Source organism: Cebus imitator, unplaced genomic scaffold (genome assembly GCF_001604975.1).
Source record: "Cebus imitator isolate Cc_AM_T3 unplaced genomic scaffold, Cebus_imitator-1.0 Scaffold138, whole genome shotgun sequence".
Lineage (NCBI taxonomy): Eukaryota > Metazoa > Chordata > Mammalia > Primates > Cebidae > Cebus > Cebus imitator.
The window spans coordinates 4,779,471-4,806,497 of record NW_016107453.1 but is presented as its reverse complement, the minus strand read 5'-3'; the positions used below and the strand labels follow the sequence as shown (position 1 = coordinate 4,806,497).

The window sequence follows — 27,027 nt, the reverse complement described above, 5'->3', positions numbered from 1 at the left end:
TAGAGTCTCTCTCTGTCACCCAGGCTAGAGTGCAGTGGTGCAATCTCGGCTCACTGCAACCTCCAGCTCCCGGGTTTAAGCAATTGTCTGCCTCAGCCTCCCGAGTAGCTAGAATTACAGGCATCCACCACCACGCTTGGCTAATTTTTTTGTACTTTGTAGTTTTAGTAGAGACAGGGTTTCACCATCTTGGCCAGGCTGATCTCGAACTCCTTAGCTCGTGATCCACCCGCCTCAGCCTCCCGAAGTGCTCGGATTACAGGTATGAGCCACTGCACCCAGCTGCAATATATTAATAATACTGAGAAGCATTTATATGTGTGACTGAGTATAGGCATATTCTGTATTTCATCCTTAATTTTTCTGTAAATGTAAAGCAGTTCTAAAAATAAAATCTATGAATTTTAAAGAAAGATTGCATAAGATATCAGATATATGTGTGAGGAAATGGTGGGAAATGCTGAACATAAACACAAGGAGGAAGATGAAATGTAATATACGTGTTTGGGAGCACCTTGGGTTCGTGTCTTATCAGAAAAATGGGTCAGAATTTGAAAGAAATCTTTTGGTCAGTTTTTAAAGCTGCTTTTGTGATAAATTTTTCATTACTGTTTTTTTAAATCTGTTTCTGAACAATGTTGTTCCATCATTGTCAAGATCATGGAACTATAGAATGCAAAGAGCGAATACTAACCTAAACTATGGATTTGAGTTTAGAATTATATATGAATATTGGTGCATAAATTGTAAAACACAGAAATTTTTCTTATTAGTCAAGATAGTACGCAAAGAAAAACAGTAGTTATAATGTTCTAAAATTAAAGAAAATATACACACTTTTTTTTCCTAGAATTCTTTATTGGTGTTCAGAACAGTTGAGTTGATGTCTTTTGGCTTTCAAATGCTTCTGTTTTCTTATCTCCACAGGAGTGAGATAATTCACCTGTAGGGTGGGGAGCTGAGGAATGAGATAAAAGGGCATGATAGATTCTAGAGCTTTGCATTTGACCCATTTCTTTAATTTAATTTGTCAGTGAAGCATAGCATTTCAAAGAAAACCAGAGATGAAGGAATATTTAACTGAAAAATACAACATTATAAAATATGATTGATGTATATGTCTAGCTATGAAAAAATTTATTTAGGGTCTGGTATGCCAAGACTTTAGATACAGCAATTTCTTCTCATTAAGTGATGTAATAACTTTTAAGGGCTGCCCTAACCCAGCAACAAAGCAAGCTCAAACAATTTAATGAATATGAGGGCCTCTCCTTGTGTCGGAGGAAAATGAATGATTTGTGTTAAGTAACTAATTAAAACAGATACACACACACAAAAAATCAGGTATGCATGTGACTCATCATGCGCTCTGACCAGGGTATACGAGCCTCCCTCTACACCTGCTGCCATTCATACTCAGCACTTTGCCTTGAGCAGCAAACCAACTCACCACTCCTGACACCATGAGCTACTATGGCAATTACTACAGAGGCCTGGGCTACAGCTGTAGAGCCTTTGGTGGCCTAGGCTATGGCTATGGCTGTGGATATGGCAGCTTCTGCCAACTGGGCTATGGCTGTGGCAGTGGATCTGGCTCTGGCTTTGGAGGCTACGGATATGACTGCTGCTATCCATCATGCTATGGAGGATACGGATTCTCTAAATTCTACCCTGAGGACCCAACATCAGAGGTCATAAAAACATTCAAATTAACCAAATATTGAATCAAATAAGGTCACACTGGACCAGTCCAAGATAAAAAACATTTAGGATCTAAGATGTTAGGAATATTTGTTATTATTTTATAATTGTCTATATTATGTCTGCTGACATCCACTATCTGTACTTTCCTAACTGTGGAATTGCTCAGTTCCTTTTGCAATAAATTGTCTCAATTTGAAATAGCACACATTGTTTCTGTTTATTTATTTATCTATTTATGTAAATGTTGACTCTCCATTTCATTGCATATTTCTTTTCTTGAGAGCTTCCCAATAATCTTAAAATTCTCGTTATGTGTTCATGTAACAGTCACAGCTGAGTTTATGATGATTAGTCTAATTTTCACACTATATGCTTCCTTGTATATAAGATTTTGATGAATCTTGAACCTCTCAATTTCTAGCATATCTAGATCTAAATAAAAGTAATTAGTAAACGATGATAAATTCAAATGGTATAAAAATAGTAGGAAGAATTAGAAAGGCTCAGACTTATTTACTAAACATAAGAATAGGTTTATACAGCCTGCTAGTAAGACCCACACTTTTAGTCAGTCTAAATACGTACACTGCCCCTTGACTGGATCAATAATTCCATTGGAGGACTACACTACTTAGTTTGACAGAGGATGACAATAGCTCTTCCATTTTCCTAATCCTGAGTGGTATTTTACTTCAATACAGGAAAAGGCCTTCTGTAGCTATAAATAAGTATAATAATCAATTTAACCGCTTAGAGAAAGCACTTGTTACTTCTAGTACCATGTAGTATGACCAAATTAATAGAACTTGGATTCATTGGTTTTATGGGTCACTGCAGGATTTAAAAGAAGTATTCCAGAATATCTTTACTTTCAGGGAAGAGCTTCGTTTATCTTAGGAAAAACCCATTACAACAAGATCATAGCCCCAAAATAGATGCATATTTGGCAGTGTCTGAAACCTGTTTGATTTATTTGTGATTATGTTGCTTTAGCTTGAGTTAATAAAAAATGTAATATTCAAATTACCAACTGCCTTTTTAAAAATAATCACAAAAATAGAACAAGTCTAAAGAAAACAGACAAAAGTTTTAAATAACAATGTGAGAGGTAGTCAAAATTTTTAAAACTAGAACTGAAAACATTAAACATAAAACAAAAAGATTTTAAAATGGGAGTTTATTATATTATTGCATTTTATTTATGTAAAGATACCATTTTAAGGTGAAAAAATCTACATATTGAATGAAAATATTTTTAATACATAAATCTGTATTAAACTATCTATACCCATATAAAAAGATCTCCTGAGAATAAGTAATAAAATATTACTAGCCCAATTAAAAATGAACAAAATACTTAATCAGGCATCTCAAAAAAAAAAAAGATATCTAAATGGCCTATAAGTATATGTAAAATTGCTGAATATCATTATTAATCAAATAAAGAGAAATTAGAATAATATCATATTGTATTCACAAGTTATACATAGTGATACCATATTGTATATGATATCATATTGAATATCATATTGATATCATATTGAATATATGAATACAATAATATCATATTGTATTCACAAGATTCACATAGTGATATCACTATGTATTCACAAGAATGATCAATTCTTTAAAGAGTTTGAAAATGATCCGTGTAGGGTAGGATGTGAAGCAACTGAAACTCTCAAACGTCCCTGTTGGCACAGTAAATTTAACAACTCGTAAATATAATGCTGTATCTTGAGATTGGTAGAAACTATGGAAGCTAAACATATATTATATAATATATAATAGTATTTGTTATTTACGATGATATATAATTATATGTAATGTATAAAATAAGTATAGATATGTTACAAATTAGCAATTCCTATACCAGCTATAACAAAGTTATAGGAAAGGCTAGGTCTAAAAATAAGGATCTTAGCTGGGTGTGGTGGCTCACTCCTGTAATTCTGGCACTTTGGGAGGCCTAGGCAGGTGGACTACTTAAAGTAAGAAGTTTGAGACCAGCCTGGCCAAATGGTGAAACCTCAGCCCACTAAAATACAAAATTATTTTGCATTTGGGAATGGTGATGCATGCCTGTACTCCCAGTTCCTTGGGAGGCTGATGCAGGAGAATAGCTTGAACCTGGGAGGTGGAGGTTGCAGTGAGCTGAGATAGTGCCACTGCACTCCAGCCTGTGTGATAGAGAAAGATTCTAACCCCAAAAAGTAAAAATAAAAATAAATAAATAAAAATAAAAATAAAAGAATAAAAGAATCTTTATAAGAAGGCATACAGCAGCTTTCTTTGTTCATGCTAGCTGCAAAAACAAAACCAAATCAAAACTGAAACCACCAAATTCTTCAAATATAGGTCTACCAGAGCAGAATCATAAATCAGTTGTGCTCTATTCATGTAGTAGATTACTTTTCACAAATTAAAACAACAAAATTCACATTACATATGATAGAGATCTACCAAATAGACAGTGATGCACAGAATAATTGGGGATGGAAATGGAAAATGTCAGTATACTATATGAGACCACTAAAGTGAAGCACAGAACAAGAAAACCTTATCTAGGAAGTTAATAGTTACTCTACCAGCAATAATATTAGCTGGTAGAGTCAAGAGACAGATATAGGGAATTATGGTATGCTTGATATAGGTGGTCCATAAGTATAAGCAAAGTATCACCAACTTGTATACTTAAGACTTAAGTATTTTTAAATATACCATAAACAATAGCAACAAAAAAGCAAATAAAATGATAGGTGATTTGTTCCTCTAAAGAAAGCAAGCTATTTGAGCTAATTTCTCTTGTAAATCCTTATTTTTGGATACATTTATAGTACTGTTCATTCCAATGAGATGTAACATTTTTTACCTGTAAGAACTTTAGAATTCATTTGTCTATTCAACAATTATATATTGAGTCTCTATTGCATGCTGGTCATTGAACTGCAGCCAACAAATCTAGTTGGAGAAATGTATAATTTGAAGCTATAATTCGAAAATTACTCATAAACTCATCAAAAGCTGAACAGTGTATTCAAAATAATAAAAATCCAATAAGAAATTATATATTTAAGCTTAAAGCTAAGGGCCTATGTGGGTGGGGTTTGAGATCAGCCTTAGGTCTAGGTGACTAACTTCTTAGAGTCAGCTGAGGTACTCTTTGTCTTTAATTGTTATTTTCTTCATTCCGTGTTTTCACATTATACATACTTTGGGGGATTTCTAATACATTCGCAGTGGTAACAGTCTCTTACTGAATTTCCCAGGTTCCTTGGCGATGGCATATATTTGCAACATCTAGTGCTTTAATAAATACTTAACATCTTAGTAAAGATTAGTTAGCTATTTGCTTTTTTTTTCCCCCATTTATTTAATTTTATGGCATTTCAGGTTTTGGGTTACATATGAAGAACATGCAGGATTGTTGCATAGGTAGTTATTTTCTTTTAGGAAAGAAAAGGAACGTACAATAGGTAAAGGGAATATAAAGGCAAAAATATGAAAAAATGAAGATATTATATAATATACAAATTTAAGTAAGTATTAAATGAAAATTGATGGGAGGCAAAGAGAATTCATATATTTCATCATCTCACTTAGCCCCAGACCCTAATGGGAATTAAAAGAGTGTATTGATAAGAGGACAGTTGTGTGGATCAGGGAAAGGGAATGATGGTGTTTATAAGAGAGGGGGGCAATATAACGTGCATTTTTGGTAGCACCTTGGATGTTTAATATGTCAGTAAGGGAGTCAGGATGGATATGAAAAAAAAAATTTGAACAGTTTGTAAAGCTGCTTATAAAATAGATTTTTGATTACTGTGATTTGACTTCAGTGCTTGAGCAATTTTCTATTATGTTGTTAAATCAAAACGATTTTTATTTTTTAAACTAGTAAAACAAAATAAAAGAGAATATTCATTATGATGACCAATGTTCTAGAATAATAGGAGAATGATGGCTTTAACTTTTTTACCCGGTGAAGTTCTTTACTGTTATGCATAGCAGGGGACAGATGGCTCCAGTCTTTCCAATGTATTTTTCTCTTTGAAAAGGGACCTCACCTGAGGTACAAGATACCTCTGAAAGAATGTGATAAATTTCAGGGCCTTGAATTTAACCAGGGTCTTTTATTTAATCATAAATGAAGCAAAACAGTTCCAGGAAAGCCAGAGATGAAGCAATACTTAATTTCAAAACATAGCATTACCAGCTGTGTAATACAATATGCCTATGAAGAAGTCTATTTGAGGTCTGCTATGTACAGACTTTGAAGCTACAGCAATTTCTTCTCATAAAAGTGATGCAATATGTTAAAGGGACAGCATGGCAAGACAGCATTGGAAGCTCAAACACTTTAATTAGCTTGAGGGCTTCTTCAGATGTCAGGATTGGGTCAGCTAAGCGTAACATGCAGAATTACACTAAAATAGACAGCAAGTGTTTGTCACGTGATCTGTCAGGGTATATAAGCATGCCCGCACAGATGTCAACATTCACACTCAGAACCTTGCCTTGAGCAGCAAACCAAACTCAATACCTGGGACACTATGAGCTACTACGGCAGCTACTACGGAGGCCTGGGCTATGGCTGTGGAGGCTTCGGTGGCCTGGGCTATGGCTATGGCTGTGGATGTGGCAGCTTCCGCAGACGGGGCTATGGCTATGGCTGTGGCTATGGAGGCTATGGCTATGGCTGTGGCTTTGGAGGCTATGGATATGGCTCCTGCTACCCATCATACTATGGAGGATACGGATTCTCTGGATTCTATTAAACTACTGCCCCAGCGACGCAGTGTTTCAAATTACAAGAGGACATTCCAAAGCTGACTTCAACCATTGGACAACCAAGATCATGCTGGACCTATTTGCACAAAATAATTTAACATCTCAGAACTTCAGGCAATTTTGCCATTTACACTCATATCTCTATCATAATCCTAGTATCGTCTACTTTTGCTTTTATAACTGGTTGAAGTATCTATCTTCCAATAAAACATTCTAATTTGAAAACACAATATGGTTCTGTGTTGTTCATGAAACTCAGTTATATGTAAGTGATGACAGTTACATTCTACTCAATTGTCAGCGAGAGACGCTATCTCCTTGGCTGAGAATCTATGTTTTTTCACATACCTCATAAACATGCATGCAGATAGATAAATAAATACCTCCAAAGAATAATAGATTAAAATGAAAACAAGAACTTCAAAATGGTTAAAAATCTGATGTTTTTCAACATTTTGCTTTTAATTAGATAATATTCAGATTTAAGGCAACAACAAAAATTAATACCAACTTAACATGTCTATATATTTGTATATCAAGCGTATATATTTGTATATCAAGCGTATATATTTTATTTAATTCAGGACGTATTTGTCAATTAGCTACAAATGTGTAACAAATCCTTTTATTCATTCAAAATTTGTTTCTTTTTATTGTAAAAGCAAGCAAATGGTTACAGATCAAACCATATTACTGGGTTAATTATGAAAGTTTATTATCTTTCCAAGAATTACTGTATTTGGTATAACCTCACCCTATCATACTTTTCTGCACGTTAATTTATTTGACATTTTCATTGAACAACTGATGTATGTAACTATTAAATTAGTATAGAATTTTTTTCACATTGGATTAACCTATTTAGCTCAAAATATTTAACTAATTTTTTTCAACTAGCTTTTCTATTATCTTACTTGATCTTCATGGCATGATATGGCTATCTTCTTCACCATTATCATTATATCAAAAAATTTGCAACTTAACAAAGGAAAGAAATAAGTCTTTGTTGTCAACTAATTTATTTTTTAGCCTAAGCTGATGACAAGAACACTTTGATCCAAAGTGTTCTTACAAAGCTTTCTTACAAAGCTGAATTTCAGTTAAACCACTCCCCTGATAAAAATAGGAAGGGGGGCATTTTGTTGATGAAATTTTAAACAGACATAAATGAATATCAACTGTTTTCTAAAGTAAAATGATATATTCAACAAACAATACAAAATCAAGACATTTTGTTTGAATCAGTCAAAACTTGTTAAATGTGTTTGATTGAGTCACATAGTAGCATCAAATGTTGCTGAACTAGAACAAACATTAAGCGGTAGCAGTTACATTCATTTAATCTTTTAGGTTAAAAACCATGACAACAGCAAAAACATTCAGAAAACTTACACCAGTTCTAGTGGCAGAGTCAGGATCAGGGTTATTGCCAAGGTCTTCTGAATGCAGGTGCCACCATGACGTCTTTATTCCCATCATGTCTTCTCCCTTCATGAAACCAAAGAGGATATCTTGAAAGTTCTGCTCAGTTTCCATAACATGACTGAATTTACAGGGGACGTAAAGGTGGTTTCTTAGAATCACTATATCTATAATATTTTACTGTTCTGATTTAGAGAATTGAACCTCTTAATTTTGATGTTATCTTCATCTAGATTTCAATTGTAACATCTATATGCATATCTATATGTATGTGTATATATACTTATAAGTATACCTATATTTATCTGTATGGGTATATCTATTTCAAAAGATTAAAGTTTTCATTTGAAAGTCACAATGTTAAACTTGTTTAGCCATGTGGTATCAGCTATTTTTCTAGTCAATTCAGTCTGGGTGTTATAGGAAAATAATATGTATAAACGGAAGGTACAGTTGTGTGTTTCCATTATTTTGCACTTATTTATTCAGGTTAATAGTTTCAAAGTCAATGGACATGCTCTATAGAGCTAAAAATAAAAACATCCATCAATGTGATTACATTGAGAAACATTGTATATTATACTTTTATTCAAATGCATTATCAAATTTTATTACATCTTATTATTTATTTAATTCATTTTTATATGTCTTAAAGAAAAATGTTTTGAATTTATGGAAAAATGTCTTTATCTTTCAAATAAAAGTTATCATTTGGCCAATAGAAAACTTAATTTTCAGGGCCGGGCGCGGTGGCTCACGCCTGTAATCCCAATACTCTGGGAGGCCGAGGCGGGTGGATCACGAGGTCAAGAGATCGAGACCATCCTGGTCAACGTTGTGAAACCCCGTCTCCACTAAAAATACAAAAAAATTAGCTGGGCATGGTGGCGAGCGCCTGTAATCCCAGCTACTCAGGAGGCTGAAGCAGGAGAATTGCCTGAACCCAGGAGGTGGAGGTTGCGGTGAGCTAAGATCGCGCCATTGCACTCCAGCCTAGGTAACAAGAGCGAAATTCCGTCTCAAAAAAAAAAAAAAAAAAAAAAGAAAACTTAACTTTCATAATTACACACATGAACGCAGGATCTCAGTTTCACAATTAGCTCATTATCTTCCTGGAGAAACCTTCCAAAAATAACATAACAGAGAAATAATGGTACAAGTCATTGAGTCCATTGAATTCGGAGAAAAAAAAAATCAGAAAAGTAAACATTTCTCAGTTTCCAACTGAATTTCAGAATCACTATCCGAAAAAGATACTATAATTGTTCTACTTTTTAATTAGGAAAAAAGCAGAAGTATTTGAGTGTTTTGGTTAATATATTTCACAGCATTATATAATCATATATGTGCATGTATCTACATATGTGTATTTGTGTATCACAATGAGATATATCTTATTATTTTGTTATTTGAAAATACTAAGTAAAACAGGGCACATTCTATTAATTAATATTTCATTTATAATAAATAATAAAATGTGACTTTCATTTGTAAAATCCATTGGATTATATTTCCCTTGGACATGGTTATATGCATCAGAAACAGCAATGTACATTAGCCTAACATGAAAGTTATAAAATCTAGCAGGTTTACTCAAGAATTCATGAGGTTCTTAAACTAGTTAGATTTTTTTTTTGTTAATTGTTTGTTTTCAAAAACTACCCGTGGAGAATAAAAAAAAAACTGTCCAGTTTTCTTTGTCAGGACAAAAATAAAGGTGGAACGAATTTTGACTAGGAAGTGGAAGAAAAGTGGTATCTGTAAAGCATGAAGACAAGGTAATCTGAATTTCTAGGTAACATTTTAGGTAGAGCAAATTCTGGAAAAGTGCAGAATGGTATAAATAGACTTGTTTGTGACAGTCTCTCTCTGTCACCCAGGCTGGAGCGCAGTGGCACGATCACGGCTCACTGCAGCATCAACCTCCGAGGGATCAAGCAATCTTCCTGCCTTAGCCTCCCGAGTAGTTGGAACCACAGACGTGAATCTTCACACCTGGCTAATTTTTTAATTTTTTCGTAGAGACAAGGTCTCCCTATATTGCCCAGACTATTCTCAAACTCCTGGTGATATAATTTGGCTGTGTCCCCATTTGAATCTCAACTTCAATTGTATCTCCTATGATTCCGTCACGTTGTGGGAGGGATCCAGGGGGAGATAGTTGAGTCATGGGGGCTGGTCTTTTCCATGTTATTCTGATGACAATGAATAAGTCTCATGAGATCTGATAGGTTTATCAGGGGTTTCTGCTTTTGCTTCTTCCTCATTTTCTCTTGCTGCCGCCAGGTAGGAAGTGCCTTTCACCTCCTGCCATGATTCTGAGGCCACCCCAGCCATGTGGAATCTGTAAGTCCAATTAAATATCTTTTTCTTCCCAGTCTCAGGTATATCTTTATCAGCAGTGTAAAACAAATGAATACACCTGAGCTCAAGCAATCCTCCCACCTTGGCCTTCAGAATTACAGGAGTGGGCCATTGTGTCCCACCTGGGGAGAATATTTTTGAAAAGCTGTTCAGGCTGGTGTAAAAGTGAGTTTGTTTATTATGTTGATAAGCCAGAATGATGTTTTGCAAGCTGTTATAGAAGTTAAAGTAGTTTTATATTATGCCTACTATGTGTTTTTCATTACTTTGTATTTACCACAGCTAATCAGAAAATTTATTTCTTCAAAAAGCTTGTTTTCCTTTGAAGGAGGGATAGCCTTAATTTCTCAACTCAATAAATATATTTGATATTTGAAGGCTTTACTAGATTTAAACGTTTTAAACTTGATCAATGTATTTAAATCTAAGTGGTGGTAAAATAGAACAATCTAAGGAATGATATAAAAATGAGAAATGAGAAAATATTTAATGAAAACATATTGTCAAATACAGATAATTCAATATGCTTAGTGATGAAGAATTCTATGTACGATTTTTAAATTGTGTAACTGAAGATGCAGATTATTTTGTCATTTAAAAAAAATGTATTGGTTGGGCATGGTGTCTCACGCCTGTAATCTCAGCACTTTGAGAAGCCAAGGCAGATGGATCACTTAATGTCAGGAGTTCGAGACCAGCCTGGACAACATGACGAAACCCTATCTCTACTAAAAATACAAAAATTAGCTGGGCGTGGTGGCAGGTGCCTGTAATCCCAGCTACCTGGGAGGCTGAGGGAGGAGAATCACTTGAACTCAGGAGACAAAGGTTGCAGTGAGCCAAAATCACACCACTGCACTCCAGCCTGGGCAACAAGATAAAGATTCCATCTAAAAAAGAATTTAAAAAGTTCAAGGGCATTCTAACCATGCAACTAAGCCTGCTCAAAGATTTTAATGAGTTTGTGTCTCTCCTTGTGCTAACAAACAGATTGATGATTTGCATCGAGTAAATAAATAAATTGGAATGCTGTGAAAGAATAGCCATATGTTTATCACATATTCTGCTCAGGGTATATAAGCATTCCCTAAACATGCTGATATTCATACTCAGGTCCTTGCCTTGGACAGCAAACTGAACTCACTATCCCTAACACCATGAGCTACTATGACAGCTACTACAGAGGCCTGGACTATGGCTATGAAGGTTTTTGTGGCATGGGCTATGGTTACAGCTATGGATTTGGCAGTTTTCACAGACTGGGTTATGGCTATGGCTATGGCTATGGAGGCTGTAAATATGGCTGTGTCTACAGAGGCTATGGAGATGGCTGCTGTTGCCCATCATGGTACAGAGGATATGGATCCACTGGCTTCTACTAAGCTGCTGCTTTAGTAACACAGTGTCTGTTACCTTAAGGGGATTTAAAAACAAGTTACTTACTTCTAAGATACAATGGGGGTACAGGTATAAATGTGTAAATGCTCCCATTCCAAAGGGAGAAATGGGCCAAAACATATAGGCCCCGAACAAGTCCAAAGCTCAGTAGGCCAGTCATGAAATATTAAAGCTTCAAAATAATCTCCTTTTACTCCATGTCTCACATCCAGGCCACACTGATGCAAGGGGTAGATTCCCAGGGCATTGGGCAGCTCTGCTTCTGTGGCCCTGCAGCGCATAGTTCTCCTGGCTGCTTTCACTGCTAGCATTGAGTGTCTGCAGCTTTTCCAGACACACAGTGGACTATATAAAAACATACATATGTATATATGTATATGTATACATAAATACATGTATATATACAATGTATTATATACACATATACATATATGTATATTATATATGATGCATATGTATGTATGTGCATATGCACATATATATGCATATAACACATATGCATATATACACATATGCATATACATATACATGTATTATATGCGTATATAGGTATATATGTATAATACACATACATATAATATATATACATATATTATGTATATATGTATACATATATACATAACATATATATGCATATATGCATATATTATATATTATATGTATGTGTATTATACATATATACATATACGTATATAATAATGCATATATAATACATATGTGTTTATATGTATATGTATTATACATATATGCATATATGTATATATGTATATATGTATTATATGCATATATATTATATGCATATGAATATATATATCTATATGTATATATAATATATACACATGTATATATAATATATATACATGTATATATACATATACATATTCATATGTATACATATACATATATACTTCATTCATATATATACATATACATATTCATATGTATATATATACGTATATACTTCATTCACATATATACATATATGTGTATATATATGTGTATACACATATATATACACATATATACACATATATGTATATATGTGAATGAAGTATATATACTTCATATATACATATATGTATATATACATACACATATATATGTACATATATGTGTATATGTATGAATGAATTATATATACATATATATATATATCTCAATGAAGATAAACTTCAGTGAAACCTCATCCTTTCAAGAAATGGTCAAAACTCCTTTATCAGGAGCAGTGGTTCTTGCCCCCAGCCTGCCATACAGCGGGTATCTTTATGATACTGAACGCTGCTGCCTGGGCTGTGGATTCTTGTACTGATATAACTGTTTTTCCCTTAAATCATGCTCTGCACTGTGTCTGCTCCAGACATTCCTCTGACTATAAGCTACTTATTCCTTAATTCATGCTCTGTACCATGTCTACTCTAGGCATTCCTCTGAGTATGAACTAAGATATATATATATATATATAGAAATAACTGAGTGGTAAGATATTCTTTAGACACTCATTCTATGAACTAATATATGATTATAGATAGAGGATTATATAAAAAGAAATAACTGAGTAATAACACTATAACTGAGATATTCTTCAAGCCCCAATTCTATAAACTAATATATGATTCTATATAAAGCATTATATAAATGGAAATAACTGAGCAGTAACATTATAAATGGACATATTCTTCAGGCCCTAATTCTATAAACTAATATATGATTGTATATAAAGGACTATATAAAAGGAGATAGCTGAGTAGTAACACCATAAACTGAGACATTCTTCAGGCACTAATTGTGCCAGGATTCTGCTTAGCTTTCCTTCCTTGGGACCTGTATGGGGGGTTACCCACATTTAATCACTTGACTGATTTTCTGAAATGGAGAATAAAAATGAGATGAGATTGTGTTATAGTAACCCAGACATCAAAGAGGAAGGCTAGTGTTTGGTTAAATGCTACTCTGACAGCAGAAATCTTGTTGGAACTCATGTTCAGCTTTACAACATTTCCCAGAATAGCCAGTAAGTTGGTCATTTTATGCTATTCATGGCCCTTGCATTGATGTCAAAGTCATGTAATTTATTCAAATAATATTTTTGAATGCCAACTAAATACAAGGCTTTATTTTGACACTCAGCAGGTCAGAGAAATACCACATTGTAAAACAAACAGAAAACACAGTGTCACTTGAACTGGAAGTCATTATGTTTAGTGAAATAGACAGATATCGCATGTTCTCACTCATAAATGGGAGCTAAAACGTTGATCTTATGAATGTAGAGAACAGAATGATAGATATTGGAGGCTGGGAAGAGTGTGTGGGTGCAGGGGTGATAAAAGTTGGATGAAAGGTGTAAGTTCTATTGTAGAGTGATTATAGTTAACAATATATTGTGTATTTCAAAGTAGCTAGAAGAGAGAACATGATTTATTCCCAACAGAAAGAAATGATAAATATTCAGTGATGGATATCTCAAATACTCTACCTTAAACAATTTACATTCTATACATGAAATTAAATATCACATGTATCTCATAAGCATGTAAAATACATATCAATAAAAATTTTAAATGAAGTAAAACTTTTTAAAATGTGTCATTCAACTACTCATAAATCTAAAAAAAGCTTAGCAGTATGATTATACTCATGTAAAACTGATACATTTTTGGAGTTCCAAGTTTCAAGATACACATAAATCTGGATGAGGTTTAATCAGGTATGAGGGAATGCTTGGGTATTTCTAACTCTCTGGGCTGAACTGAAGGACTCTCTGGTCAGCTCTCCCTAAAGAGATTCTCCTTCTTTTCTATATTTTTCATAATTGTGCCTCACATTTAGAGAATTTCTTGTTATTCTAAGTTGCACAAATATTTTTAAAATTTCAGATAATTTGAAGAGTTGAAATATGCCTGAAATAAGAAACACTGTAATCAATGTCTTAGAAAGATCTAATTGATATCTTAGAAAAGGCTAACTAGAAAGCACTTGAAAACAAAACACAACAAAAAACATAGGCACTGAATAGACAAAGACAAGAGCAAATATTGAGTATGGAAATCTACATGGAAAGAATAAATGTTGATTTGAGTAAATAGGTTGTAGCCAGAACATTTTACCTAGTTCAAACTTTACCTGGATATAGTAATGAACTGTGGAGAAAAAGAATTGGGTGAAGTTTGAAGTGAGATCAGCAAAAGATATAAGAGAGGTGAATTAATGACAAAAAGTAGAGAAAGAGAAACCATTCTGTATGGTAGCAGATTATAATCCTAATTTTTGGGTAACAGTGAGGGTAGAACATATAATGGAAAAGGGACTTGGGATATAAATAGAAAACTCTGGAAAGACTTCACATGAGATGGACTTTTGATCCCTGTAAGAGTCTCTCTACTTGTGACTACAATTGTGCTGTATTCTTCAAACAAAACAAATGTTTCGCATGCTGGTGTGCAAAGGCCAAAATAAATTTAACAATTGTGCATGATCAAAGTTTTAAAAGTCTATAAATTAGGGGACATTTGTTTATTTCAGGGACATGCACAGGTGAATCAAATCTTTCTTGTTTCACATGCTACAAAATATGTGTGCTTTATGAAAAAACTGATGGGTTTAAGAGTCTTGACCTTGGCTAGTTCTTGAAATTTTGTAGAATCAATTATAACAACTTCCAAAAATGCTTGTGATGAGAATACATTTAATTAGAAATTCAAGAATGTTTAATGTGACTGATGTTAAGTGACTGGTAATAAATAATTCTATTTAGGGTTTGGAATGTTTAGACTTTGAAGAAACAGCAATCCCTTCTAATAAAATTAAAGCAACACGCCCAGGGACAACCTAACTAGGTAGCCAAACAAGCTCAGGCATTCTTACTGAGTGTTGTCAGGGGACAATAGATTAACGAGCTGCCTCCAGCAAGTGTAATTCATGGAACGACACAGAAAGAGGGGCACATGCTCATTATATGCTCTGACCAGGGTATATAAGCCTCCTTATACACATGCTGGCATTCACACTCAGGATCTTGCCTGAACAGCAAATCAACTCACTACTCCTGACACCATGAGTTACTACGGCAGCTACTACGGAGGCCTGGGCTATGGCTGTGGAGGCTTCGGTGGCCTGGGCTATGGCTATGGCTGTGGATGTGGCAGCTTCCGCAGACTGGGCTATGGCTATGGCTCTGGCTTCGGAGACTACGGATATGGCTCTGGCTTTGGAGGCTACAGATATGGATGCTGCCCTCCATCATGCTATGGAGGATACGGATTCTCTGGCTCTTACTAAATGACTTGCTGAAACTGGAAACAGAGGAGAAACGTCCAAATGTGTTTGGTCCTAGCCTGTGCTTTCATTCCAGAAACATCTATTCTATTGTCTTCAGAATCAGTGGATAGATATTTATCAATGGTTAAGCTGCTTCTATAAATATTTGTTGTCTTTTTACTTTTGGAATCTGTCGTTTGAGAGCATATTCATGTATAACCACTCTAATTTGTTCTTCTCAATTTGCTTTATTTTTCTTACCATTGCCACGATGTTATTTTTCTATCAAGATCCTAGCAAAAACCTGTATTTTCCTTTTATCTAATAAATGAATCAAAATATAAATATTTTGTTCTTTTCAATGCTTTTGTTGTTACTATTTAACATTTTGTTTTGCATTTAATATAAAAGTTTTACTTATGAAGCAGTGAGATCTGCAGCTCCATGGTGGAATCTGATGAAAAATCTTTCTAGTTTACTATGTTAATAGAAGCTTGAGAACAAATAAGACACCATCTTAACAAGAAAGTTAAAATAATATGGCCCTATCTATTTACTTAGGATGTCAGCTCCTCTCAAGTATCCCTTAAGTGTTCCTGGAATCATTAAGGACAGTGTCATTCCCATATTCTGCTGTGCAACATTATTGTTAGCTGAATGTCTTCTTGATACCATTGTTCTGGCCAAGCATATCTTTGCCTTTTTTCCACCTTCAGTTGCAGCTGTGAGAAGGAGATTGGGAAGTTTCACTCATTTCCTGGTCAGAACTACACTCTATATTTAGCATCTACCTGAAGGCCATTGTCTCATATATGACTGATACAACTCCCACTGCAATGAGGCACTGGAACCCAGTGGTACAATGTTGTACAAAAAAACTGGAGTTAGGCCAGGCACGGTGGCTCACATCTATAATCCCAGCACTTTGGGAGGCCGAGGCGGGTGGATCATGAGGTCAAGAGATAGAGACCATCCTGGTCAACATGGTGAAACCGTGTCTCTACTAAAAATACAAAAATTAGCTAGGCATGGTGGTACGTGCCTATAGTCCCAGCTACTCGGGAGGCTGAGGCAGGAGAATTGCTTGAACTCAGGAGACGGAAGGTGCCGTCAGCCGAGATCGCGCCATTGAACTCCAGCCTGGGTAACAAGAGCGAAACTCCATCTCAAAAAAAAAAAATTGGAGTTAGTTTGCAAATGTGTTCTCCAATTCTGTGGGTTGTTGCTTCACCTAGTTGATTGGCTCATTTGTTGTGCAGAAGCTTTTTAACTTCATGTGATCCAATTTGTCCATTTTGGTCTCGATTGCCTGTGTTTATTGGGTATTACTCAAGAATTTTTTGCCCAGACCAATGTCCTGGGAGTTTCCTATGTTAAGTGAGATAAGCCAGGCACAGAAAGACAAACGTCACATGTTCTCATTTATTTGTGGGATCTAAAAATCAAAGCAATGGAACTCATGGAGATAGAAGAACGGTTACTAAAGGCTGGAAAGGGTATTGGGGGAGGGGAGTGGGAATGGTTAATAGATGCAAAAAACTAGAAATAATAAATAATGACTTTGTATTTAATAGCACAATTAGGGGCAATAATCAATAATAATTTAATTGTACATTTTAAAATAACCCAAAGAGTATAACTGGATTGTTTGTAACACAAAGGATAAATGCTTGAGGGCAGGGCTGCCCCATTTTCCATGATGTAATTATTACACTTGGAAAGCCTCTGCCAAAATATCTCATGTCCTTATAAATATATATGTATCTACCTACTATGTCCCCACAAAAATAAAGAATTTTAAAAATATACACTAAAAGAAAGAAAAATTGAGGTAAGCAGGAGGGGATGCTTTCTGATTTTCGTTGCACTTTATTACAGGCTCTTACTAGTCTATATACCTTGTCATGAATGGATGATGACACAAAGTCAGATGAGAATACACTGGAGGCTTTACTGAAAAGAAGCCTTCTTGGCTGTCAACTCTGGCTTCATTGCTCAGTCAAGTTCAAGGAGCCTGGATCTTTTTTCCCTTGGAATTTATTCTCACCCAGAAAATTCTTCTGTCCTTTTTGGTCGTGTTTTACAAGTTGACAACCCCTGGCCAGGCATCTTGGAACACCAACAGTGAACACAGACGGAACCCTCCTCTGCTGTGTTTCTCAGTCAGCTTTCAAAGTAGCAAGAGAAGCCTGTTCCACCAGTTTGTCTGAAATGACCAGGCTTGTCTGAATCCACTTAAATTCAAATTTGGACCCCTACTATTTATCTTAGAAAATCTTTTTATCTTCTTGTAAATCCAAAAGAGGAGCACTATTTTATAAATAATTTCTTAGGGAAAAATTGTTACCTTTTTACCTAGACTATAGTTTTGATTTCAAACTTGAAAACTAAACATTGGAAGCAAAAAATGGAGAGAAGAAAAGAAAGGAAGAAAGGAAAAAATCAAAAAAGAAAGAAAGAGAAAATTCATAGGTTAAGAGCCCAATCATATTTAGAACACAGTCCATGTTTTGTTTTATTTTATTTTTTAATTGACACAATAATGGTATGTATTTATGGGGCGCATAGCGAAACTTTGATATATACATGTATATCTATACATAATGTATAGTAATAAGATCAGGATACTGAGCATAGAAAATTGATCTTTTGTGAAGTTGAAATGAGAACCAGATACCTGCCCAAGTGCTGTTAAATTGAAAGACAGCGACTCAAAGACCCTCCGGCAGATAGCCTTTGAAAATACTTAATTTTGTTAGTGAGATGATGCAGTCTAAGGTTTAGTATGTTTTAAATTCCCTTGGACAAAACAGAAGAGTTAATAAATTATTTAATTAAACTAGTTTTTAGCTTTAGCTACTTATTTTATGTTCTAACCAAAAAGTGCAAGAGAATAGCCCCTGTAGATTATGGTAACTGAAGTTACTATTCCGTACAATTTTCTCCAGACAGACATTATGTCCTACTAAAGATGACCTTGTAGACAGAAAAACTGTTACCTTTTTACTACACCATAGTTCGTATTTCAAGTTAGGAAACTAAACAACGGAAGCAAAAACAGCAACAAAAAACATCCTCATTAGGTTTAAGTGCTGGCCTTATTTGAAGGTCTTTTTGATTTCCGACCTGAACTGTCCAGATGCTGTTAAATTTAATTTGTACCCAAATATAATTAGTGTTGCTTCTGAATGTCATGGCTTTTAAAAGTATATTGCAAAAAAAGTGTTTTTATTCTTGGTTAGATTGTTAAAGAATTGGAAGCTGGGAACATGAGATATATTTCTAAATTGCAGTCACTAAATAGTTCTGTTGGGAAAACTGAATTTTTGTTGATGTCTATTACAATATACCAGTAAGATATTAGAACATATGATTCTTCTGAATGCATGTAGAGAAAAATTTCCTGATGAAAACTGTAGATCCTAATTTTGAGGGAGGTATAATAGTCTCATGTATACCTAAACATGCTAGTAAATAGTGATTGCATAATTTAGGAGCCAAGATTAATGTTAAAGGATAAAATTGGAGAGTGAATAATTTCTTGAAACATGGAAACAAAAATTAAATTTTCTTTCCTCTACCTAGAAGAATTTTTCAGACATAATAATCATGGTCACATCTTATTACTGCACTCAAGTTGGTCATAGAAAACTCTTAATAATACAAATCAATATAAAAACTCTTTAATCAACAAAAAATGCTCTATTAATATGAAAGATCAATTGAATCAATATTGTATTGAATGTGTGTATAGAATAAAAATTCAGGATGCCTGAGCAATTTGGTAATCTGAATAAAAGTATTTTCTTTTTCTGGAAATAAGTTTGACTAACATCACTGCTGGCCTTGGAAACAGAGGACTAGGTTGCAGCTATGGATCCATCTATGGTTTGAGCTATGAACTTGGAGATTCTGAGGCTTAATATTGTTATATATTTAGTTATGTTTCTGCCAAGCACCTTCCTATGGGTTGTAGAGACCATGTGGATGTTATTGTCCAATTGGTTGACAAGGACACTGTGATCATCACAGCCTCTCAAGTCAGAACATGGAGAAGGTTTGCATGTCTCTTCTGTCATCTCCACAGCCAATTGGTAGCTATTTTGTGCTATCCTATTAATAGATATGTAAAATATGTAGTTCTTTAAAAATGTATTCAATTCCGTTTTGCCTTTTATCTAATGCTCATGTTCATAATTTGCCACTTGGACTATGGCTGCGCTTCTCATCTGTTCCTATCTGATCTCCTAAACTCAAAATCTACCACCTTTCTTTATTCTGTTTGCTGAAAGTGATTTGTTTAAAATGGCTTTTTATGTCTCTCCCTGGGATGACACATAATGCTGCTATTATGATGAAGAAAATGAAGCTTTCAATATGCTGATATGAAAGGAAATTTCATTAAAAGGCAAGTTACAGAAGAGCAGGGGCCATGCAGTTGGCTCATCAGGTATGATATGATACTCAGCAAACAACGACTGAATTAATATGTGTATTCACCTAAACGATTATAATCCTGTTAAATATTTGTCTTTTTAGTAGCCTCTCCCTCACCTTGGATGGTCTGCTCTTCACTCCTCATAATGAGTTCCTACTCATCTTCAAAATTTAACAAGCGATTGCTGGGTCAAATGGTACTTCTGGTTCTAAATCCTTGAGAAATCACCACACTGTCTCCCACAATGGTTGAAGTAATTTACACGCCCACCAACAGTTTAAAAGTGTTGTTATTTCTCCACAGCCTTGCCAAGATCTGTTGTTTCCTGACTTTTTAACAATTGCCATTCTGACTGATGTGAGATGATATCTCATTGTGGTTTTGATTTGCATTTCTCTTATGATCATTGATGATGATCTTTTTTTCATATGTCTGTTCAAATCCTTTGTTCACTATTTGATGGGGTTGTATTTTTTTTCTTGTAAATTTGTTTTAGTTCCTTGTAGATTCTAGATATTATACCTTTGTCAGATGGGTAGTTTGCAAAAATTTTCTCCCATATACCCAAAGGATTATAAATCATTCTAGTATAAAGACTTATGTACATGTATGTTTATTGCAGGACTATTTACAATAGCAAAGGCTTGGAACCATCCCAAATGCCTGTCAGTGATAGACTGGATAAAGAAAATGTGGCACATGGAACACTACAGAGCCATAAAAAAAGAATGAGATCGTGACCTTTGCAGGGACATGGATGAAGCTGGAAACCATCATTCTCAGCAAGCTAACACAGGAACAGAAAATCAAACACTGAGTATTCTCACTCATAAGTGGAAGCGGTACAATGGGAATATATGGACACAGGGAGAGGAACATCACACACAGGGGTCTGTCAGGGGGTGGGGAGCAAGGGGAGGGAGAGTATTATGACAAACACCTAATGCATGCAGGGCTTAAAACTGAGATGATGGGTTGATAGGTGCAGCAAACCACCATGGCACATATATTCTTATGTAACAAACCTGCACGTTCTGCACATGTATCCAGAACTTAAAGTAAAATAAAAATATATATAAAAAATTATCTTCTCTGTTGAGATGTCTTCCTGATTTCAGCAGTTACTTGATATTATTATGCACAAATGTCATTTTTGCGTAGAGGTCTTCCCTGAGACCCTATTGGCCTGTGGTCCTTTATATCACCTTTTCTTCATAACACTTGTCATGTTATATACTTGCTCGTTGACTCACATATTGTGTATATCCCCAGGAAATGTAAGCTACATGTGGGCAGAAACTTAATGTCTTTTACTCATTTCTGCTTCCACAGGGCCTAGAATAATGCCTGGCTTACAGGAAGTATTTCATAAAATATGCGCCAGGTAAATCTATCATAATGCCAAACTATTGGTTATTAATTCATATGCCAGTCTTCCCACTGAATCCTGTGTTCTTTTCTTGTAATAATATGATTCTATTAATAAAATGGTAAAAATGTAAAAAAGCTTTACTTTTATGCTAAATTAATATCATGCTTTATTCAGCTTTTCCATAGATAGGCATTAGCTACTACAATGTGCTGGATAATCACAGGCATAAACGTAAGCCAATTGCAACTGCAGTATACCTGCTAATGATAGCTCGTATTTATTTTCTGTCTTTGGTGGCATGTCACACATAATATTCAGACATGGTAAGGCATATGCTATTGTTATTTCTGTGGAATAGGTAAGGAAATTGTAGTTTAGAAAATTTAAACAACTTCCACAAATCATGCAATAGTGAGTTGTGAGGCATTATAACTTGTGATAAATTAAAAAGTATTTTGACTCTGAATATAAGTTTGTGCACCTGAGCAGTGAAGGGGAGGAAAATGTCCCTAAAGAAGGTCCAATGTTTTAATTATAGGATATCACTGGTCACATTTAAGAATTAGAGGCTCCAGTCAAAATTCTTTTATGGTATCATCAGGAGAGATATACCTTGATCTCCTTTCACTTTGCAGATTTATGTTCACCCATTTTTTTTCTCAACTGTTTTTGAGAAGGAAGTTTTCTTTCTCCCCTGTAAGACTAGAAGCATTCAGTTTTCCAGGTTTTCTATTTCTTATCTTCTGGCTTGTTGTTTTATTCACTGTTACCTATCCTTCTATTTGGAGTGTCCCCTTGCAGAAAGATATCTGAAATTGACCAGCTTGGTACCACCATCTATGTTCTGGGATACTGTCCTTCAGTCTTCTTAAAACTCATTTGTATGCTAAAAAAAAGTAAATCTCAAAAAGGTTAAAAAATTCCTAAAGTTGGATGTTTATACAGGGTAAAGGTGGTTTTTAACTCAGGAAGTCTGAATGCAATATCTCTTTTCAGAGATGCAAAGTCCTGTAAAAAACACAACCAAAGAAACCAAGGTTAAAACCTCAGTGTCATCTAGGACTACCTTTAAATCGACTGTCATCTCTTTTCTTCATGCCACAGAATGACCTAAAGGAATAACTGCCCCACCCCACAATCTCTCACTTCCTCTGTACTTCACTTTCCATTGCAATCCTTCATCCTCCCCTATAGTCTGTCACTTAGTTGAAGCTAATGGGGTAAATGTTCCAAACAACTTTTTTATTGTCAAATTCAGTGTCATCTTCAAAGTTTTATTGAGATGCAGTGTCCCTGGGTGGTTGGGCATAAACTTCCTGAAGGCAAATTTATGTAAGTCAGACTGGAAACTCTGCCACTGCCCAGGGTGACCTTGGAAAAAATACTTAAGCCCATTGGATTTCAGTTTTCTCATCTGTTAAATTGGGGTAATAATGGCAACAATTTCATAGGATCCTTGTGAGGATTAAATGAGTAATGCATAAAAAACCTCAAAGCATCGCTTACCATATATATTAGTTATTGCTAGTCTTATTTTGACACTATTATAATTGATTTTTTTTCCATTTTCTATTGCCATCATACGCTATATGACACACAGCCACAAGCCTCAGTATAATAAGAAGGTTCATACTCAACCATCCAACAGCTGGGGGATGTAAGATAGCCTTGTTGTTTGCTCACATGACTGGGGTTTGACTTACTATTAACTGGGGTAAAAGTGGGGCTTGGCATTGCTCCGTAAATCTCAAAACTTTGCCTGGCATTTAGGGTTAAGACTTGTGGTCATGGTCGGAATTGTAAATTCATTTTGTGACGGTTTTGGAAGAGAACCATCCTGTATGTTATTACTATTTACTTGTGGAAGACTATGCACACACATATTGGGAGGGAAAAGAGAAAGGAAAAGGAGAAAGTAGAGAAACACATCTGGAACCAGAGAAGCCGAGTCAAGCAGAGCTCACATGGATGGAGTGACTCAGTGACAAATCTAGCCCCCAAGAGAGGGCACATAGTGACTGACCTCTTTAGGATGGATGTGGCAGGGGCAAAGGGCTGAGATCAAAAGGACATGGATAAGAAGCCAACAGAGATAAACCATGTATAGAAAAATTATACTCCAAGCCTTTAGGTGATCTAAGTGTGTTATAGAAAACACCATCAAGAGGCGTCTGCTTTTTTCCCCTTTTTGGAGGTCTCTATAAATCAGCAGTTTAGTGAAGTGGAAAAACATAGGCTATGAAGTCAGTTTACCTAAATTCATATGCAACATGCACACTACTTAATAGCCATGATGACTTTGAGCATGCCATTGCTTCAGCTCTCTAGGCCACCTATAAAATGAGGGTAATAATAGCACTTACCTCATAGGGGACAGTGTTAAGTGAATCAATACATCTAAAGTTCCTGGCATATAATAAATATTAATAAACACTATTCTTACCATTATTATTGCCAGGTTAAAAGATGTGTCTATTCTAGGAACTCAGTTGAAGTGGTTAACCCTTTAATAGAGGTTGGTTTTGAATAATGGTGGACAGGCCATGAAGTTTACATAAATACCTTCTTACACAGAATGTCAGAAGCTGTCATGTGTAATTAGTGAAGCAAAATAATCTTTTGAAATACAGTTGAGGAATTACCTCATGTCATGGAGTAGATTTATGGGAATCTCAATTGGGGTCAGATAAAAGCCAAGGCTTTGAGAATGGAGAAATTACTTCTTACAGGCACGAAGTTGATTAAAGGCATACTAAGTTTAAACATGTTAATATTCAGGAGGCCCTCCCTTCCTGAATATTAGAAATTTGCTATTTGAGATGTAAAGGCTGTAAGCTTTACCAGCCCCACTTCTGAGGGTTTACAAACTTACTGTACGGAGAACAGAGTGACATTGAAACTCAAGTCAAGTGGCTTTGTCTACCCAACTGAATTTATTCCTCTAAAATAGCTGCAGTCATTGACAATCTAGGCGTCCACAAAAGCAGTGGGCTGAGTATTGTCACTTCAATTGTTTAAATCACCGTTCTCATTTTGGCTGTAGAGATAAAGACCTTGACAAACAGGGTAAACATAAAATTCTGGCCTCTCTGTGGCCATGTAAGGTGCATATTTTCTGTAACCAGTTCAGCATTCATTATGAAGATACTAACATTCTGCATTCATTGATTTAGAACCATTTTGTGCCATCCCTGGGACTTGTGTTGATCATTTGTAAACCACGATCTTTAAAGTATGACTTTTTTTTTTCTCAAAATATTTTGGAGAATGACTAGTTTGGTATTTAATTGTTGTAGAATAAATCTCAACTTGGATACATTTCATATCATATTGAGTCTTCTAGGCTGCTGAATTTCGACCTCAGAGACATCATATGAAAGGAGGTTTCTATGGGAAGAAAGAAATAAACTTGCAAGGTGCTTTCAATGACTGAGACGTGATGTGAGTGAGTTATTTAAAGGACATTATTCTTCTGATGGATTTTTTTTCATCTGAGGGGCATATCACAGTTATGTTCTTTATGGGAATATTTGGATGGCATGGACAGTTGTTTTTTTCTTATTCTGAGTGGTAAAAAATATTAAAAGACTATAATATTTAAAAGCAAGTAAAGCAAATGTGTAACTAAGGAGCAGCACGGGAGGCTATTTTAAAACTAAGTCTGTATCATTGAAAACAAATCAATCCAAACAAATGAACAAACGAATTGATTTTATACTACGTAGAGAAATACTCATTTATTTAATAATTTTCTTTAATACTTTCTGGCATAAAATGTTCAGTCTTTGGCAAAAAAAAATCCGTATTAATAACAAAAGACTTAAAAGAAATGACAACCTAATCTCAAAGATTTAAGCAATGAAAATCAAGACTGTGCCATCATATACAACCTATTTGACCCTTTTGATTGCACTAACCCTCCAAGTTAAATTAGAAAGTCAGTTTTACCTACAGCTCATTTAACATGGTGATTGTGTTTGTGCAGTGACTTTTTCACATTTACTTGGCCTCCACTCCAGTATTCAATTTGTAACTTTCTTTCTTTCTTTTTTTTTTTGAGACAGAGTCTCACCTTGTTGCCTATGCTGGAGTATAATGGCACGATCTTGGCACACTGCAAGCTTCACATCCTGGGTTCAAACGTTTCTCCTACCTCAGCTTTATGAGCAGCTGGGATTGCAGGTGCCCACCACCATGCCTAGCTAATTTTTGGTGGGGGAGGGGGTGGATTTTTAGTAGAGATGGGGGTTTCACCTTATTGGCTAGGCTGGTCAAACTCCTGACCTCATGACCCGCCCACCTCAGCCTCCCAAAGTGCTGGGATTACAGGCGGGAGCCACAGTGCCTGGCCCAGTTTGTAACTTTCATAGTAACCATTTGAAACATTATTTTTCCTTCTGAATTTTTTTCTTTGAACCTATTTATTATTGTTTTTAAAAGTAATAATTTGTGATAATCATGCTTCTTCGGCGTTGATTGGCCCTTCTAAATGAAAAATGATTTCTTGCTTTTAGTAACAATATATGTTATTCCCATAGTTACCTGATTATAATGACTGGGTGTCTTTCAAAGTGAATTTAAATGATGTAGCTGATACAATAATCTTTCAACTTCTAACAAAAACCTATCTCATTTTCCTTTTGGAAACACCAGTCAATAATCTACGGTGACTTTATAAGTGTCTTTATAGTGGAGGAGTTTTTTTCAACTTTTATTCCAAACAGTGGTGTAGTACAAACATCATAATCATTAACAGGTCATGCGCATGGCAGGCCTGAGTTTCTATAAGTCAATAAGCTCGCTCTCCCCATCTGTAAAATATAGGTGTTGCACAAGTTTACGTTCTATGATCTTAGTTTTGCCATTACTATTGAGCAGAACTTCTTTTTGAACGTCAAAATTTCACTTAGAAAATAAAGCCAAATGCCTTTTAAAAATTTAAGTCCTCTTGTCTTAGGAAAAAGGGCTAAACATATTTATTATATACTTATTATATTCCTATTTATAATTCTTATAAATCATTGCATAATATATGTGGTTTCTTTACAGTTTTAGTTTTGTCTTAACAGAATTGTGTATAATGCTGCTTACCTGTCTTTATTATGTGTCTGTTTATTTAATAGGTAGCTGGCCGGGCGCGGTGGCTCAAGCCTGTAATCCCAGCACTTTGGGAGGCCGAGGCAGGTGGATCACGAGGTCAAGAGATCGAGACCATCCTGGTCAACATGGTGAAACCCCGCCTCTACTAAAAATACAAAAAGCATTAGCTGGGCATGGTGGC

General features: G+C 35.1%; 4 protein-coding genes across 4 annotated transcripts; all 4 read left to right on the top strand.

The window, feature by feature from the left end:
- The first annotated feature begins 1,427 nt into the window (after positions 1 to 1,427).
- Positions 1,428 to 1,724, top strand: LOC108313538 (keratin-associated protein 19-8-like). The gene has a single exon (XM_017541963.1). The coding sequence runs from the start codon at positions 1,464 to 1,466 to the stop codon at positions 1,722 to 1,724; it is 261 nt and encodes an 86-aa protein (XP_017397452.1). The 5' UTR covers positions 1,428 to 1,463.
- Positions 1,725 to 6,216: 4,492 nt separating this feature from the next.
- Positions 6,217 to 6,725, top strand: LOC119473187 (keratin-associated protein 19-3-like). The gene has a single exon (XM_037743227.1). It carries the CDS (start codon positions 6,258 to 6,260, stop codon positions 6,480 to 6,482), a length of 225 nt encoding a protein of 74 aa, XP_037599155.1. The 5' UTR covers positions 6,217 to 6,257; the 3' UTR covers positions 6,483 to 6,725.
- Positions 6,726 to 11,498: 4,773 nt separating this feature from the next.
- LOC119473188 (keratin-associated protein 19-2-like) lies at positions 11,499 to 11,663 on the top strand. The gene has a single exon (XM_037743228.1). It carries the CDS (start codon positions 11,499 to 11,501, stop codon positions 11,661 to 11,663), a length of 165 nt encoding a protein of 54 aa, XP_037599156.1.
- A 4,014-nt stretch (positions 11,664 to 15,677) lies between these two features.
- On the top strand, positions 15,678 to 16,287 carry LOC108313537 (keratin-associated protein 19-3-like). Its single transcript, XM_017541961.1, has one exon. It carries the CDS (start codon positions 15,733 to 15,735, stop codon positions 15,955 to 15,957), a length of 225 nt encoding a protein of 74 aa, XP_017397450.1. The 5' UTR covers positions 15,678 to 15,732; the 3' UTR covers positions 15,958 to 16,287.
- The last annotated feature ends 10,740 nt before the right edge of the window (positions 16,288 to 27,027 follow it).